Here is a 19,225-nt window from a genome sequence, read left to right as displayed (position 1 = left end):
AGCATGATAATGCGAGAAAAAAGAAAGTATACGTGTATGTGTAACTGGGTCACCATGTTGTACAGTAGAAAACTGACAGAACACTGTAAACCAGCTATAATGGAAAAAAAATCAGTATATAAAAAAATAAAATATATATGAAAGTGAGAGTGGATCCTATGAGTTCTCATCACAAGCAAAAAAAAAATACTGTTCTCTTTTTCTTCTTATTTTTTAAAAAAATCTATATGCAATGATGTTACTTAAAGTTACTGTGGTAATCACTTCACCATACATGTAAATCAAGTCATTATACTTTAAACTTGGACAGTGGTATATGTCAATTACACCTCAATGAAACTAGGGAAAAAACAAAGGTGCTTCAAAAATGACCTTTGTGAATATTTCTACGTAACATTGCTCCAAACATGTCCATTAATCTGAAACACGTCTCAATGCAGGGAAAAGGTATATTTTGGAGAGCTGTATCTGATGGCTTGAGACTCCTTCAAAGAAAGACTATAGTATGTCTGGTACTTGCTTGTATCTTTTAATTTACAAGTCAAGTACGGTGTTGGTTAAGATCGAATATTCCGTGTTGTCAATTCAGCATTTTGCGTTAACCTACTATTACTAACATTTTCACTCTTAGAGTTCTAAGGCATTTAAAGTCATTCTAAATTTCCCGATAGATGTCAAGAATGAAGGTACAAAGGAGTTTATTTACCTCTACCTGTCATATCCCAAATTTTAGATGTTGTTAATATTATTACTATCCGGACACATATTTTAGACAGTCTTCCTGTGGAATTTTAATTAAAGTGAAATGCATATACACATAACAAGTATTCCACTAAGTAAAATCAGAATGGTCTTCAAATACTTTACATGAAATTAACTCAATACTCTCCATAGCTCCCAAGGGCTCTCGGGAATATTTAGAACCTGAATACATCACTAATATAATGCTTCTGAATTTTTAATCCCAACTTTTTAAATGACTATTTTAGTGAGAAGTTATGACTGCCATACTGAGAAACAAAATTGCTACCATGACTACATAGAGGTGTTATCCGTTACTTATTCTGTCCTTCTGCAACTGAAAAATGGCTGCATTACTCAACTGAAAAGTTCCTGCCTGCTCCCCCATCACTGACAAAGCAAATGCAAGGATATTTCATCATATGTGTGGTTCTATGGCGGTCCCACCCTCATCTCACATCCAGGCTACAGAGATATATGCAAAGCAAATTCCAGGTTTGTAATATGATATTACTTTAAAATATATTATTCTATAAGAAAAGCATTACAGAAAATATTGAAGTCACTAAAACATATGACAATATAATTTTATTTGAATATTTTCTAGATTATAAATTAAAAATATATCCTAATTTTTATTCTTAAATTAACAAAAATTGTTACCTAAGAGAAACTCGGGAGCTTGTTCAAATTTCAGTTCATCACTATTCAACATAATATTTCTAGGCAGGTCAGCCAAAGTCAAGTCAGGGGCAATCTGAGATATTGGAATAGTGAGCCTTGGTTGATCTGGATTTACTAGAAGGTCTCCTGAGAAGTACATAAAACATGTTTTTTATTTATTTTTTTAATTTATTTATTTTTTTATTCTGAAATTTTATTTTTATTTTTTACAGAATAAAATACATAATTTAAACACAATTACATTCACACAGAATATTATATCACGGATCTTAAGAAACAGATTAAGTGACTCCCTCTGGAGAAGTGGAATGGAAAATATGCTGAGACAAATAGGAAATTTATTCTATACTTTATCCCATTTTGTATGGCTTTCATCCGTACTATTATTATCTATTACATTTCAATTTTTCTTTAAAAATTAGCATTATATTAAAATTGTTATATTATGCAACTAAAATTTATAAAGAAAGACTTATATACCATTAAATATTTTATATAGTATAATATAAAGAATAATTTAACTGGTAAGAATAACAAAAATAATATACCCTCTGAAAATAAGTAAAATATAAAATGCAAAAACTGGTTAAAAAACAGTGTAACTATATAAATATGTCCTCAAAATTTGTTACATCTTATTGGTTCTTCAATATAGGCATTACACCATTCTAGGTGATGTGATAAACAAGACATTAAAGACCTTACATTGTACCATGGAGAGAAATGGTTATTAATAATACAATTGTAGAATTGTATTATTTAATTGTACAGTTGCATTATTTAATTATAATTATCATAAATTCTTTGATGGAGAGGAAATCAGAATCAGATGTAAGAAGACTTCAGCATTCCAAGAATGATGTCAAATGACCCCCTTCATGGTGGATTATGCACTTATTTACTATGAAATATATTTCCTCTCCAGAGATTCCTTGTTTGTGTATCAGTTGTATTTTTGGTTTGCAGTTATTCTGAAGTTTTGATATAAGCGTCTATATGTATATGAGATTGTTTTAAGTTGTTGTTCTCTTAATTGCAAGTTCATCTCCAGTGTCCTGCATTTGTACCCACCTCTTCTCATGATTTCTGATTTTGGTGGTATAATTGTGCGTGGATGATTTCATGTCTTTACTGTACCTTTACTGGTGAGCCTTGTCATCTGTGGTATTTTTGTTTCTGATTGCGGCCTTTTCTTTTCTGCCTAGAGAAGCTCCTTTAGTATTTGTTGTAAGGCTGGTAAGGCTGGTTTAGTGTTGCTGAATTCTCTCAGCTTTTGCTTATCTGTGAAGGTTTTGATTTCTCCTTCAAATCTGAATGAGAGCCTTGTTTTTTCCTTTCATCACGTTGAGTATATCATGCCCCTCCCTTCTGGCCTGCAGAGTTTCTGCTGAAAAACCTGCCATAACCTTATTGGGGTTCCCTTGTATGTTACTTGTTTCTTTTCCCTAGCTGCTTTCAAGATTTTCTCTTTGTCTTTAATTTTGGTCAGTTTGATGAATATGTGTCTCAGTGTATTCCTCCTTGGGTTTATTTTATATGGTACTCGTTGTGCTTCCTGGATTCGAGTGAGTGGTTCCTTTCCCATGTTAGGGAAACTTTCAGCTATTATCTCTTGGAGTATTTTTTCTGTCCCCTTCTCTCTCTCTTCTCCTTCTGGCACCCCTATAATACGGATGTTGGTGCATTTAACGTTGTCCCAGAGTTCCCTGAGACTCTCTTCAATTGTTTTCAATCTTTTTTCTCTTTTCTGTTCTGCCTCCGTAATTTCCACTAACCTGTCCTCCACCTTGCTTATTCGTTCTTCTGTCTCCTGTATTCTGCTGTTAGCTGCTTCTAGTGAATTTTTTATTTCAGTGATTGTATTTTGCATCTCTTCTTGTTTAAGTTTTATGTCTTGTATCTCTTTGCTCAGTGTTTCCTGTAAGTTATCCATCTTTGCCTCCAGTTTATTTCCAATGTCTTGCATCATCTTTAGCATCAACAATCTAGTCTTTTTCCTGGAGGCTAAGAATCTCCTCATTGCTTAGCTGTTTTTCTGAGGTTTTTCCTTTCTCCATCATCTGAGTTATAGTTCTCTGTCTTTTCATTTTTATAGGTTTTTGGTGTGGTGACCTTTTTACAGATAATAGAGTTGTAGCCTCTCTTACTTCTGGTGTCTGCCCCCCTTGTGGCTGAAGTCAGTATGGGGGCTTGCTGTAGGCTTCCTGATGGGAGGGGCTGATGCCTGCCTCCTGGTAGGTGGAGCTGATTCTAATGCCTCTAGTGGGTGGGGCTTAGTCTCTGGGTGGGATTAGAGGCAGCTGTGTACCCGAGGGGTCTTTAGGTAGCCTGATGGCTGGGGCTGTGATCCCACCTGGATTGTTGTTTGCTCTGGGGCTTCTCAGGCTGACTAATGGGTGGGGCCAGATTTTCCCAAAATGGCCCCCTCCAGAGAAAGCCAGCTGCTGAATATTCCCGAGAGCTTTGCCTTCAATGTCCTTCCCTCACAACAAGCCACATTCACCCCTGTTTTCTCAGGATGTGCTCCAAGAACTGCAGTCAGGTTTGACCCAGATTCCTATGGAGACCTCGCTCTGCCCTGGGACCCAGTGCACATGAAAGTCCTTGTGCGCCTTTTAAGAATGGGGTCTCTGTTTCCCCCAGTCCTGTGGAGCTCCTGCACACAAGCCCCACTGGCCTTCAATGCCAGATGCTCCAGGGGCTCTTTCTCCCAGTGCCAGATCCCCACACGTGAGGGTTTGATGTGGGGCTCAGAACTCTCACTCCTATAGGTGAGTCTTGTGAACCAGTTAGTTTTCAGTCTGTGGAGCTTCCCACCCGGGGGGTATGGGGTTGTTTATATCACGAAATTGCCCCTCCTACCTCTTGATGTGGCCTCCTCTTTTTCTTCTGGAGTAAAAACATGTTTTTTTAAAGACAAACTTCTAAAGTTGCACATAAATTTGTCCTTTAAATTTACAGAAATAACCACATATTTTCTATGTCTTCTAATCAGTCTTTTAAGTTTTATTACCAGAAAATTTGAGAAAGTTTTAAAAGTTGAATTTAGTATCTACTTGGAATTTTAAAAACTCATTCCCAGGTTAACTCATTAGAAATGAGAATTCAGAACTGCCTTAGACTCTTGTTACAGGCCTAGGAAATGACCTATTCTTTGCTTGCACCACATTCACAGAGCACTTATATCATCGACATGTTGCTGAGTTACTTCCTGTATCATCTATTTTAAATCCTCATATCAATTCTATGACATACATTTGGTTAGTATTCTCATTTCACAGATGACATTATTCCGCATAATAGCCAATATTGTTACACTTGAATCAACACTTTTCGGAACCTAGAATACAAGATCTTAGTGGCAATAAACATAGTCTATTTTTTTGAACTGTCCAACAACTGAATGCAGTTTTTTTCTCTAACTGATCCCATATGGCTATGGATAATTTTTACATTTATTACAAAACTCACTTCATAGATAACTGAAAGGGTCACCTACAAATACATGGAAGTTACATCGACACATACCTCCTTCTGCTTTCTTCATCAAGTCGTCAAGTAAGATTTTTTGATGCTCTTCACCATCATTAAAACTATATAATGCCCATTTCTTCAACAGAGTTTCTCCTTCACCACAAATATCAATCTCCAGTAACCCCGGAAACCACTCTTCCATGAGAGAATCAATGTGGTCCACAACTTGGCCCAAAAGAATACAGCCTACGTAATCAAAAGAAGACCTCATCAACACCCCAGCTGAGCCCTGTCTGGCTGCAAAACTGGAAGGAGGAACTAGAAAAAAATTTTTTTTCTTTTTAAGTTTAGATTTCCTTAGTGGTACAATTCAAAGTTTTGAATGACTGCCCTTACCTTTTCGACAAGAAGGAACTGTAATTTTTAAGAAACTCTCAGGGTGATTGTCTAAGACTTCAGATCCTACCAGGCAATAAGCTTCAGGAGACCAATTCAAGTAGATGCCTTGTCGCCAATACATTCTGTTTGGGCGAAGTGCTCGTTCTGAAAGAAGTTTAAAGGGACTCAAATAGAGGCTTTATTAGCTGCTCTATACATTAAAGGGGAAAGAAAATCACAGCACAAACCACAAGGGACAGTAATAGAGTTACATTTATTTTGTTTTGTTTTGTTTTGTTTTGTCTTTTTGTCTTCATAGGGCCACACTCACAGCATATGGAGGTTCCCAGGCTAGGGGTCGAATCAGAGCTGTAGCTGCTGGCCTACGCCAGAGCCACAGCCATGCCAGATCCGAGCCGCATCTGTGACCTACACCACAGCTCATGGCAACTGGATCCTCAACCCACTGAGAGAGGCCAGGGATTGAACCTGAAACCTCATGGTTCCTAGTTGGATTAGTTTCCACTGCGCCACAACGGGAACTCCTGTTTGTTTTTTTTTAATAGCAATTCTAACTTAGATTGCTATCCCTATCAGCAATGGAATGTTTTTAATGATTCTGCTTACTATTCATTTATTCAACAAGTTCAACAAGTGCCAATAGAGTTACAATTGTTTTGAAAGAAAGTTTTGGAAACATTAAGTCCTCATCCATAACTATTAAATATTTTATCCTCGATTTTGCAACGAAATAAGAAAAATGACCAAGTAGATAACCTAAGACAAATTTCACATTCATGGTGTTACATAGCTTAATATGTATAACAGATGAAGAAAGAAAATCATAAATACCTTCTCATAACTTTTAGAAAGAGGTAGGTGGTCATGCTAAAACCAACACTTTCACCTGATATACTCACCTATATGTTGATTAACTGCAAGCAAAAGGTTATTTCATAATACAGTACTACCTCCATAAAGCTGAACCTTTTTTTTTATAGCCACACCCACAGCATAAGGAAGTTCCCGAGTCAGGAACTGAATCCAAGCCACAGCTGTGACCTATGCCATAGCTCAGCAATGCTGGATCCTTAACCCACTGCACTGGGCTGGGGATCGAACCTGCACCTCCACAGCAAGCCAAGCCACCACAGTCAGGAACTTAACCCACTGTGCCACATCAGGGACTCCCATAAAGGTGATTTTTAATCACAAAAAAAAATACATCCTTTCCCTTTGGAGCACTAAGCTCTCTCTTCCAGGAGGAAGAGGTAGCATCATAAACACCCATTTTTATTCTTTTTTGTAAACCCCTCAAGGATTATGGAGCAGAGTAGAGGTTATAGTCTCTACTCTTGAGTTAGCTGTCTGAATGGTCAGGATGTATTAATCTAACAAATAAAACTCCCTGACTCTGCAATTTCTAGTTTTTCCTTGTGCGTGTGTGTGTGTGTGTGTGTGTGTGTGTGTGTGTGTGTAGGTGGGTGGGTGTGTCTAAATTAATAACTAAGTAATTTCACTTTTTAAAATTGCTGCTTCTGGGAGTTCCCGTCGTGGCGCAGCGGTTAACGAATCCGACTAGGAACCATGAGGTTGCGGGTTCGGTCCCTGCTCTTGCTCAGTGGGTTAACAATCCGGCGTTGCCGTGAGCTGTGGTGTAGGTCGCAGAGGCGGTTCGGATCCTGCGTTGCTGTGGCTCTGGCATAGGCCGGTGGCTACAGCTCCGATTAGACCCCTAGCCTGGGAACCTCCATGTGCCACGGGAGCGGCCCAAGAAATAGCAAAAAGACAAAAAAAATAAATAAATAAAAATAAAAATAAAATTGCTGCTTCTAGCCTGCTTTGGCTTAGAAAACAAGATATTTATACTCATTTTAAATGTGTCTAAAATAAACACATGGGCCTTGAGGGCTACCCGAGGGATTGTCTTCTTAAGAAATGGCACAAACTTGTAAGTGTGCATATTTTTGTACTGCCCCCCTCCTGGGTCTTATGAGCTTATTTTCTGATTTTCAGCTGCCTTCCTATAAGCTCTAGGAAAATGACATATTAGTTTTAACATCCTTTTCTCCTAACTTCTCCAAATATTAAGTCTTCATGAAATACATACCTCTTCCTGAAAGCATGTAGGGTGAAATTTCAAGTAATCGATTGATTAATCTTGACCAAAAGCCCATTGGAAAATAAGGCATTTCATAGAGTCGAATGATAATTTCAGAGTTCTCACAGTGAGGAAGCTCTATCACAGGCCTGTGGTCAGACAAGCTAAAAAGAAAAGGACGCCATCATTGCACAGCTTCATCAAACACCCAACCACACTGACCAAAGTGCTTTATGACTTGCAATCAATGAATGGAAGATAAATATTCTAAGCAATTGTATTTTTTTATAATGTTCTTTTGCTACATGTTCTTCCTACTTCAAAATTCAATGGTTATTTAATCAATTCAAATGCATGCTCAGATGTAGTTAGATGCATGAGATTTTTTCAGAATCCTATTTACACTATAAATAAATCATTACAGTTGTGCATTAAACAAGCAAAAGGATTATATAAAACTTAGGAAAAAAAATGTATGTCCTAGAAAAAAGTGTATATCTATTTTTAGAATTAGTCACCATCCATCAATCAACGCAATTTGCACTTTTCAATGTCTTATTACTTTATAACATTTCCCAGGTGCTTATAATGCAGTAAGAAGAATTTCTACACTACAAGGCTAGAACTTAGGCCTCTGTCATGTTGCCCTTCTCCTATGAAAATTCAAAGCCACAAATTATTTTAAGACTGTTGAAAACTCATTATCTCCCCAGAATCTGCTTACTATAATACCTCTTTCAATACCATGTAAGGAGACACAGACACACACAAGAAATAATCTCCACTATTAAGATTTCTTAAATAAGTTAAGCAGTGCCAAACCAAACTGTAATTATATACATAAAAATCAGTCATTTACTGTATCTTTAAAATGTCAAATACAGTGTCTTCATTAAAAGAAAATGTTATTCTTCTGTGCAAAGTTTACATAAGAAGAAAAAATATGTTTATCATAGACCAAAGTTACTTTGACAACAAAACAATGTAAGTATATGGTAATTTCCACAGGGTAATTAAATTTTTAAGTTTTGGCTTACCTGCTTGGAACCAGCAAATATTCTTCTCCTGTTGGCAAGGCAATCTGGAATTTTTCTAGAAGTTTAAAGTACTGTGACATGTAGTTCTTCGGAAATCTCTTTTTCTTTGAAAGAAATTTTTCCACATCTCTACGGGAAATAATTCCCTTAGGATATTTTGGACAGCCTTCCACTTTCACTGTCAAAATCTGAAAGATTTAAACTTATCCATAATCACTAGAATTATTTTTCTGGAAAGTTTTGAATTTAAAGCATTTCCTTTGTTTAGTAAAAATGATTAAAAAATAATTTTAATGTTGTCAAGTACAACACAGGACCTAATTTCTCTAGCTAGCAGCCATGTAACCTAGAAGCCAGTGGGGCATTCACTCCCCTCCCCCACTACACACACACACACACACACACACACGTATTAAATTAAGAAAGTCAATTCAGATCAGAAATTATGGCGGTCCTCTGAAACCAAGCCTTCCCCAGCTCCAAATAATACATCAATCCAGTATCCCACAGTCTTATCACAGTCTCATCAATAATATACCCCTAGTGAAATTATCTTGCAGACTGTGTTTTTAGTACACATTTGAATAGAAATTGTTACTGTACATTCATATAATAGAAGATGGTTTCCATCAATGGGAAGAGAAGCAGCTTAGCACGGTTCAGTGCTTCTCAAAGTAACCACTGACTGTCACTGGCCTCCACTCAGTCTGGATCCATAGGTCTGGGATGAAGCTAGAGAAGATGCTTTTTAAACATGAAACTCTGATGACTCTAATGTGGAGACCATACTTTGATCATCATCATAGCAATTAAGAACACGAGTTCAGGAGTTCCCATGTTGCTCAGCGGGCTAAGGATCCAGCACTGTCACTGCAGTGGCTCAGGTCACTGTTCTGGCACAGGTTCAATCCCTGACCTGGGAACTTCTGCATGCTTGTAGGTATGGTTAAAAAAGAAGAAGAAGACTGTTTTTCACACACACAGAAGAATTCAGATTCAAATCCAGGTTCTGCTACCAGTTGTGTGACCTTGGGAAAGATATTTAATTTCCTTACCCACAGTTCTTTCTCTGTAAAATGAGGTAAGAAGTGACTGTCTCTTAGATTGCCATCAGAATGAAATAAGATAAAACAGGCGCAATACATATGACAAGTTTTAGCAAATAGCAAGCCATTATTATCTACATATTCCTATTCATTTTACTTGGCCAAATTAATTTTAAAAAGAGATGTGTGTTAATTTTCTTGAGTAGGTCTATAATGTTTAAAGGATACTTAAGTGGGAGAAAATAACATTTACACTATCAGGCAGTTGTTTAAAACACTGGATTGTAAAATCCTTAGGCCCAAGGACATGTTTTACTCTTTTCTATATTTCTATTTTGCACATGTAACATTACTGAATCAATGATTGAACACAATGGTATCTAATACAATGTATACTGGGTCATTAAAAAATAAAAACTGCCATTTGGAACTTCTTTTATATTGTGTACTTTACAGCCCAAACTGCTCTTAGAATTTAGGTCATGAGGAAAACTGCTTTTTACTCTTTTGAAAATTGCTAAGACCTTGTCTGACAACTCACTCTCTAACCTCAATCATCTTTACATTTTCTTTGTAGCACTCTGTACCACCTAACATGTTAAAAATTCATGTGTTGGTTATTTCCTCCCATTTGAATGTTAGCTCCATTAAATGCAGAAACCTTGTTTTGTCTACTGCTATAGCCCCAGCACAATATCTGAAATGCTGTTAGGTGCTAAACACATATTGTTGAACGTGTCAACTTGCGGAGAATTAAGTTTGGAGCCCAGAAGTTTTTCCCAGGTTAAGGTTTACAGGCACTGGAGTCAAGCCACTTGGTTTGAAATCCTAACTCCTTCCTGAATACATAACTTTAGATAACTTATTTAACCTCTCTGTTCATCAATTCCTTCATCTTCAAGATGGAGGCTAATAAAGTACCATTTGAAAGAGTTGTTCTGAGAATTAAATGAGATAATCTTTGAAAAGCATGTAAGTAAGCTCTCATTAAGTCAGTCCTTATTATATACTTATTCTAATTTATTTTACTTCACCAAATTGATTCTGAAACAGAAGTTGGGGCTTGATTATTTTAGTAGATCTATGGTATGCTACTGCTGTTTGTAGCAGATAATTTCCAAAGACGGACATGTTCATTTTTTCCTCTCCCTACACATGCGGGCTGCTTAATTTTTTAAGCACAGAGTCTATCCATCTTCCCTTCCTTTTAATCATTCAAAGACTGTTCAAGGCGTCATGGTTGCTCTGGTCACTAGTATGTGGCAGAGCCGACATTTTTCCAGTCCTGGGCCAAGCCTTTAAGAGGACGAGGCATATATGAGAGGCCACACAGAGGAGCTCCAACACACCAAGACTGTGAGTGCAGCCTTCCTGGACTTTTCCGCCCAGCTCAATGAACGAAGCCAAGAGAATGACCCTGCCCATGCCTTGTGGAGCAACCACTTGTGAGCCCAGTCAGCTCAGAGAGCAGGTGATGTTATACTCCAAGTTTACTTGTTTACTCTAAATTTGGGGGCATTTTGTCACGCAGCAATAAAAAACTGAAACCTTACCTTTATAAGACCTAATATTCCTTCATCCTGGTGACTGACAAGGCTAACTTACTCCTTTATACAAGGAAAGAGAATTTTCCAAATTTCTCACACAACTTTTTATCAAGATTAAATTGCCACATAAGCATTTTAATATTCCACTTAATTAATCCAATAAGTCCCTTTCATATCTCTTTTGTCATTCAGTTAAATGAGTTTGGCAAACTTCTCTTTGTGTGGTTGGAAACTTCTTTAATAAGTTTAGTGACCTAAGCGCTCAGGGCACAGAGAAGGTGGGTGGGCTCATTAGAGCCTCTGCACAATGGAATTATTTCTACTCTTGCCTTGATGATTCATGGAGGTGAATACCCTTATTTATTTTTGCTGACTGGGTGTCAGGCAAGTCATTCTTATTTTCACTTGATTATTTATAGCTTTCATTCTCCTGAAACCTTAGTAAAAAATGACATTCTAGTTCAACATATCAACTTAAATAAAAATGATGGCATTAATTTTTTAAGTTTATAAGAAATTTATATTATCATTTTATTGACCTTTAGGTCTATCTTTCAAAATAACTTTGAGCTATTCCAATTCTTGACTTAATTTTCAATTAAATTAACATGTTTACAGTATAACTATGCTAATAAGAACTTTCATGGAGTTTCAACTTAATTACTCCACAGAATCTTCAGGGGTTTTACTGTGGTCATGGTGGAAATTTGCTTTTTTTTTTTTTTCCTCTACAGCCACAGCTGCAGCATATGGAAATTCCCAGGCTAGGGGTCAAATCAGAGATCAGAGATGCAGCCAGCCTATGCCAAAGCCACAGCAACGTCAAACCCAAGCTGTGTCTCTGACCTACACCCCAGAGTACAGCAAGGCCTGATCCTTAACCCACTGAGTCAGGCCAGGGATCAAATCCGCATCCTCACGAACACTCTGTCAGGTTCTTAACCAACCCACTGAGCCACAACAGGAACTCTGCAATTTGCTTTTGTTAAAAGAAGTGGTTCTGATACAAACCACTTCATTTTTCTCTTGAATAAGATATACTCACACTAATATTAACCATATAAATGCAACTTCAAATGTTCCCGAATCACATGGAAACACATGACTTTTGGGGCAACGTTAGCCTTTTCTTGACTATATAGAGTTCAGTTATTTTCTGATACAGTGTGCCACCAACGACAATAAACTCTTCAGGGAATAATTAAAACTCCCTTTTCTAAACCCAATGCATATACCTACACATATTTTTTTTCTTAATTTAGCTCCATGCCTGGCATACTTTCCAAAACTCCATGAATACATCTTTACAGTTTTGAAGGTTTTTTTTCATTTCCTGAAAAAATGTCTTTAGTTACCACATAGATCAAATAAAAATTCTACTAAAATTTACTCAGTGACAGTGAACTAGGGGAGGCAATGTAGAAGATAATGTTATTATCCTTATTTTACAAACGAAGAAACATAGGCTTAAAACATTAAGAAATGTCAAAATTAGTAAGTCTTTAGGAGACATCTAAACACAGGTCATGCTGACTCTACAGCTTGCGCTTTTCACCACTACACTTTCCTGGCTCCATTCTCCTTTAGCAGATGGGTAAAATCACACTTTCCATGACATATGTGACATATAAATTCATTGGTAGCTAATTGTTATTAGGATGAAAATCAACTTTCAAAACACCTACCAGAAGAGTCGTAACTGTCGCCATTACAATTAACTGCCAATCACAATGTTTCAATGTGCTCTCAAGTTCCATGGTAAAAGATTTAACCCCCAGTGAGCTTCCCCTTAAAAATATCTTTCTTTTTTTCACCTTAGATTAAATTTAGGAGCTATCATTCAAGATTATCTGAGGGAATTTAATTACCATTATGGTTGATTAGAAGAGGGATTTGTAATGTGAAAAGATTAATCATTTTAGTGACTCAGGGAGTCACATGCAAACTGTAAATTATACTCATAAACAAAATAATCACCAGGGGGTACACATGCTGGAGATGCCTTCCCAGGTTCATTTCATTAATCCAGTTCATCATTAATCCAGAAGCAGTTGTTCTCACCTAGGGTGATTTTGCACCCACTGCAATATTTGCCAATGTCTGGGCATGTTTTTGCTTGTCATACTGGGAAAGTACTTCTGGCATCTAGTGGGCAGAGCCATGGATGCTCTCATTACCCTCAATGTACAGCAAAGAATTATTTAGCCCAAAATCTCAACAGTGTTGACACTGAGGAGCCCTGAGCTCGTGTGTTCTGTTTGAGTAGTTTTCTGTGGCAAACCTATGCTAGTGGATAACGGTGGCGAATTAACATAAATTCATTGGTAGCTAATTGTTATTAGGAGTTGACACAATTTTCCATATGAAACATAGAGAAAAGATAGTCATAAGCCCACTATCCAAAATTCCCAAATTTGTAAGCATCTAGAGTTTATATCCCACCTAGGGGTCAAAGTTCCCCTCCATGTTGTCTAGAAAGAAGTTTCTTAGGCTCATCAAACCAAGTTTCTTATATGTATTTACCCCAAAGATTTTTACAAAGCTTTCACTCAACTGACTATATCAATAAACCAACCAAAGCTATCATCAGGATCTAGAAAAGTGCTACGGAACAGAGTGGTACCAACACTTGCCTATGACTTGAAAACGAAGACAGTCAAGACAATTCTAAGAGGACATCTCTTTTTCTAAGAAGTTCTTTATGCTGTTTTCTACACAAACTGTTCTATAGGTTTCTATATTCATGGTAGTTTCTACCTTAACTGAACACAACCCTATTATGTGCATTGCTCTAGATGTCACTTGCAGTTTTCTTCAACCATTACACCCATACCACAAAAGCATTAAACACCAACCTGCGCCATGACTTTACAAAGCCACTTGGGTTCCACAAAATATAAGTCACTTAACTGCAGCGCTGGGTCTTGAAAATGAAGAAGGACACCTGCAGTAAAAATCAAGCAACAAAACACGGAATTTAGAATATGTAAATATCAAGCGGCTTTCTTTATCTTTTTTTTTTTTTTGTCTTTTTAGGGCCACACCCATGACATATGGAGGTTCCCAGGGTAGGGGTTGAATTGGAGCTGTAGCCACCAGCATACGCCAGAGCCACAGCAATGATGGATCTGAGCTGCGTCTGCGACCTACACCACAGCACATAGCAACACTGGATCCTTGACCCACTGATCGAGGCCAGGGATCAAACCTGCATCCTCAGGGATGCTAGTTGGATTAGCAAACCACTAAGCCATGACGGGAACTCCTAAGTATCAAGGGGCTTTAGCAAGAATCTAGTCCAACCTCCTCATTTACAGATGAGGTAACTGCAGCATCATTAGTGGCAGAGCTGAGACATCCTCATTCCCAAGCTCTGAAGTCCCCATATTTAAAAAAAGTATCTTTTGATCTATATAAAATGATCATATGTAAGCATATTTGAGACAAAACCATACACCATAGAGCCAATATCTACAAATAAGTAGAAATTATATTTTTGGGGAGTTCCTGTCATGGCTCAGCGGAAATGAATCCAACTAGTATCCATGAGGATGCAGGTTCCATCGCTCAGTGGGTTAAGGATCCGGCATTGTTGTGAGCTGTGATGTAGGTTGCAGACACAGCTTGGATCTGGAATTTCTGTGGCTGCAGAGTAGGCCAGCAGCTACAGCTCCAATTCAACCCCCAGCCTGGGAACCTCCATATGTCATGGGTGTGGCTCTAAAAAGACAAAAAAAAAAGAAGAAATTACATTTCTGGCTTCCTAATTTTACACTACAAAGACACATCTTATTTTCAAATATAGGTAAGAAACACAAGATATCATAAGAAGCTACTGGTTTAAGAACGATGGGGAAAAGGAATAGATCAGATTCAAACCACATAGATTTTTTTGTATTTTTTTATTAAAGTATAGTTGATTTACTATATTGTGCCAATTTCTGCTGTACAGCTGTATCCCACTCATATACATATAAACATTCTTTTTCTCATATGAAGGTTACTTTTCATACAACAAAATCTGGGAATCAAAAGTAACCTCCCAGCCACGTACCCTAGCACTACAAATCAACCCACACACTGATCAAGTACACAATTAGCACCAAAGTCAGCGTGAGACTTTCATCTGTCTGATCATGCTGACAATGTGTAATGCAACAGAGCAAGCTCCACCAATCAGCAGCTTCACTGCCTCAGGCAACCACTGATTCTCCAAGTGCCCAGCAAAACCATCCCAATAATAATTCTTCTTTGGAGTGTTCAGATAGCCTCCACATACACTAAATTCACTTACTACCATGAAGGACATGGCTTGTGCTTAGAGTCCCACAGCTCCAAAACAGTAAAGTCAAGCTCTAGAACCCACATGTTTTAACTCCTACTCAGAGGCTTTTTCCACTACTGCCTTCAAATTATTTCTAAATTTTTCTCTTATGACATAATATATGATTCGACATCAATGCACGTGATCATCTTTCAAAAAAAAGTGATCTATTTTGTAGATATTCTGTTAAATTTTAAATGTACATTCAAGATTCAAATACATTTTCGTAAATTACAACAGCAGAGATTTGGAAAAAGGTGCAATAAACAAACCTGATTCATTTAGGAAGTGAACTGCATGCGGAAGCTCATTTTCGTCTAACTGCAGCTGATATTCTTTCACGAGTTGTAATAATCGTTTCCGGTCAATTACAGGAAATTCAATTGGCACATTTTTACGCTCTGATAAAATGATTTTCTCAAGTTCTACATAGCAGTCTGGAATCAGCTGCCCAACAACAGGCTGATCTCGGATCTATGAAATTACAAATGACAAGCTGTAAAAATCCATTTTATTCATTTATTTTTCAGGTGGTTGGTAAATTCTGTGATAATAGTTTTTACAGAAAGGGGTATATCATTCAGAACTGTATTTCTAAATAAAATCAAAATGTAATATAAAACTAAGTAATTTGTGAGAAATAAATAAGATGATCTTAAAATAAGAAAAATATGAACACAAGGCGTTCCCGTCGTGGCGCAGTGGTTAATGAATCGATTAGGAACCATGACGTTGCAGGTTCGATCCCTGGCCTTGCTCAGTGGGTTAAGGATCTGGTGTTGCCATGAGCTGTGATGTAGGTTGTAGACGAGGCTCAGATCCTGCATTGCTGTGGCTGTGGTTTAGGCCGGCAGCAACAGCTCCGGTTCAACCCCAAGCCTGGGAACCTCCATATGCCACAGGAGCAGCCCTAGAAAAGGCAAAAAGACAAAAAAAAAAAAAGAAAAAAGAAAAGAAAAGAAAAATATGAATACAAAAGCCAACTGACAAAGAACTATCAAATAATACAGTATGGAAATATTTGGCTATCCAGAAAATCCATGGCAAAATCCAGGATAAATCATTAAGTATAAATAAAGGACTTTCTGTTTTCCAAGACATTAAATTTAGGCCAGCAATAAATATGCTAGCCTAAGAAATCAGTAAGTACTAAAGAACTTTTGGTCCTTATTTATGATCTGAAAATATCCACACCCCAAGGTGAAACATTAAATTTTATTCCTGCTATTTGCAAAATGTTATATTCATGGAATGTACATATGATCAGTGAAGTCTGGAGACAGACACGAAATTTCCTCACCTAAGCTATGCTTTTTCTTGGAAATTTGAACTTGGGAAATTAAGAAATCGTCTAAACCCCAATGATTCTGACGTGCAAGGATGATTTCGGGTCTGTGACATTTAGAATCTATTAACTGTCTACTAAGACACACACAAAACAAAAACTTTTAAAGAATGGCCTTAAGTGATAGTTTACATATTAAAAATCTTTTCCAAATTTTCTTTTTTCTTGAAAATCTAATTTTAAACAGAAACGTCACTCTACCAATAGTAACTAAAATGCCTTTAAGAACCACCAGGTGGCAAACTCTCCCCATTTCTCAACCCATGAACGTATTCTTGCATATTCTTTTTACTTGACAGTAACTAACAGAATTTCTACTTGAATTCTTAAACTTATTAAAAATAGAAATTGGGGAGTTTCTGTTGTGACTCAACAGGTTAAGAACCGATATGGTGTCTATGAAGATGAGGGTCCGATCCCTGGCCTTGCTCAATGGGTTAAGAATCAAGCAGTGCCACAAGCTGAGGAGTAGATCAAAGATGCAGCTGGGATCTGGCGTGGCTGTGCCTGTGGCATAGGCTGGCAGCTACAGCTCCAATTCAACCCCTAGTTGGGAACTTCCATATGCTGTAGGTGTGGCAGTTAAGAAAGAAAGAAAGAAAGGAGAAAGAAAATGGGTTTTCTTATGTGCGTGCACACACACACACACACACACACACACACACACACACACACACACATGAAATTTGACTTGCTCTTTTTCTACTTTTAATTAGATCCTTAAAGAACTTGATTTGCAGGTATAACCATTACTTACATATTTACATCCAAACATTTAAGATCATTTTGATGTGTCCCTTCAACCAGAAAATTAAATATAATTTCACTAACCTTCACTTTCCTATTCCCTCTCTTCATCATTTATAAATGAAGATAAAACAGACCTTCGGATGGAAGTTTATGTTTTAAACCCAAGAAGGGAAACCTACATATAGAAGCAAGTAAGAATTCTCACAAAGAGCAAATCAAGTAACAAAGAGATGAACTTTACAAGGGTGGATTATAGGACCGGCAAGGATCCCATTCTGCCAAGTGGCTGGACAAGACTAAGAAGAATATTGTTGGCACTGAATTCTGCTCTGTCCTACTTCTTTTAGCTTTATGATCAGGACACCAACAGCCAAAACCAAAAAAAAAAAAATAATAATTTATTCTAACTCGGTGCAGACACATGTTAATAGGGGTGAGACAGGGGGGAAAGCTTAGAAAAGAGCCAAGATAAAAGGAAAAAAAGGAAAAATAAATGAAAGGGGAAAAAAATCATTTCTCAAAGATTAAAAGCTACTGTTTCAATACAGGTTGGAGCACCTCAGGGAGGAAAGAATATTCAAGTTCTGGCAGGCTTACTGTTTTGGGGTCATCACTATTCTGCAAAGCAATCAAATGGATGTTCAAACCAATATGCCAGAAAAAAGGCATCCATCAGCAATATATACCTTTCTTCAAACAATACTGCCATTTCTCAAAGCATTTGTTTTACTTCCTTAGCTGGTGTTGCCTTCAGAGTTCAGGTACAAGTCATGAAGAATTTTGTTCTTATTAACTGACAGTGATAACATACTATTAGACTAAAGCAGTGCCAAGCCAGTTTTGATGAACCAACCACTTTATTATCTATAGACTTTTCTGCAACTAAATTCAGGCATTCTCAAAACAAACTCATCCTCCAAGAAGTCTTTTTTAAAATACGATAAATGCTCTGATATCTATGATAAAAAGAGAAGCTATTAAAATATTGTAAGTAACAACCAAGTTCCCTAAATCCAGGTACAGTCTCAAAAGAAAACCACCTGGGGAAAGAAGTTATTTGACTATATTAATTTTATATATTTGTTTCTTAAAAGTCATATTATTATTTAATCATATGCCCCATAAGAGCAGAAAAATCTACAAATAATGATACTTCATTTTTCTTACATAAAATCCCACTGAACCACCACTGGAAAAACCTTTCAGTGACTGTGATAAATGCACGAAAAGATACAAATGTGCAAATTCTCTCCCTGGACACCACAATGAGCAGCACATTTATAAATGGCTCATTAGGGTTGGGCTCGGAGCATAAGCTGTGGAAACTGAAGAGAACTAAGCTAACTGGCCAACTCGTTATAACCAGGGTGACCATATAATTTATCATCCAAACTGGAATGTTTTGAGAATGTAGTGGGATACAATTAACCATTATGCTGGGACTGTCCAGGCAAAACAGGACCCTTGCTATAAGCTATGGCCTTGATCATTAGTGCTAATGAGCTAAGCCAATAGGGACTAACAGTGAAATCCACCATTGTGTTGTCATATTAAGATATTCAGGGTGTTTTTCAGTAGAATTTACACCATCTTCTCTTAGAACCCAGGAATAATTTTAATTTCTCCTGTGAGTTATTAAAAACAAGTGTTCTCACTGATAACCATTTTATTTGTGTTTTATGAACTCTAGGAATTATGTTTGTCCTACCAGAAGAAAATTTTAAAAATCATTAACAGTTCCAGGAGGGAGTTCCCATTATGGCACAGTAGAAATGAACCCAACTAGTATCCATGAGGA

The 19,225-nt window shown here is 37.1% G+C and overlaps 1 protein-coding gene across 1 annotated transcript in view; it reads right to left on the bottom strand.

The window, feature by feature from the left end:
- LRRK2 (leucine rich repeat kinase 2) overlaps window positions 1-19,225 on the bottom strand; it is a 145,668-nt gene that overhangs the window by 48,105 nt on the left and 78,338 nt on the right. Inside the window, 7 exon segments of the mRNA NM_001113437.3 lie at window positions 1,405-1,551; window positions 4,954-5,145; window positions 5,296-5,442; window positions 7,388-7,542; window positions 8,416-8,603; window positions 13,864-13,952; window positions 15,605-15,806. Coding sequence (NP_001106908.2) covers window positions 1,405-1,551; window positions 4,954-5,145; window positions 5,296-5,442; window positions 7,388-7,542; window positions 8,416-8,603; window positions 13,864-13,952; window positions 15,605-15,806 — 1,120 coding nt within the window.

The sequence above is a fragment of the Sus scrofa genome, chromosome 5 (genome assembly GCF_054392235.1).
Source record: "Sus scrofa isolate SSC_HxYL_T2T_F1_AM1 chromosome 5, Sscrofa_HxYL_maternal_Yorkshire_Landrace_v2.0, whole genome shotgun sequence".
In the NCBI taxonomy this organism is placed as follows: domain Eukaryota; kingdom Metazoa; phylum Chordata; class Mammalia; order Artiodactyla; family Suidae; genus Sus; species Sus scrofa.
This window is presented reverse-complemented; position numbering and strand designations above follow the sequence as displayed.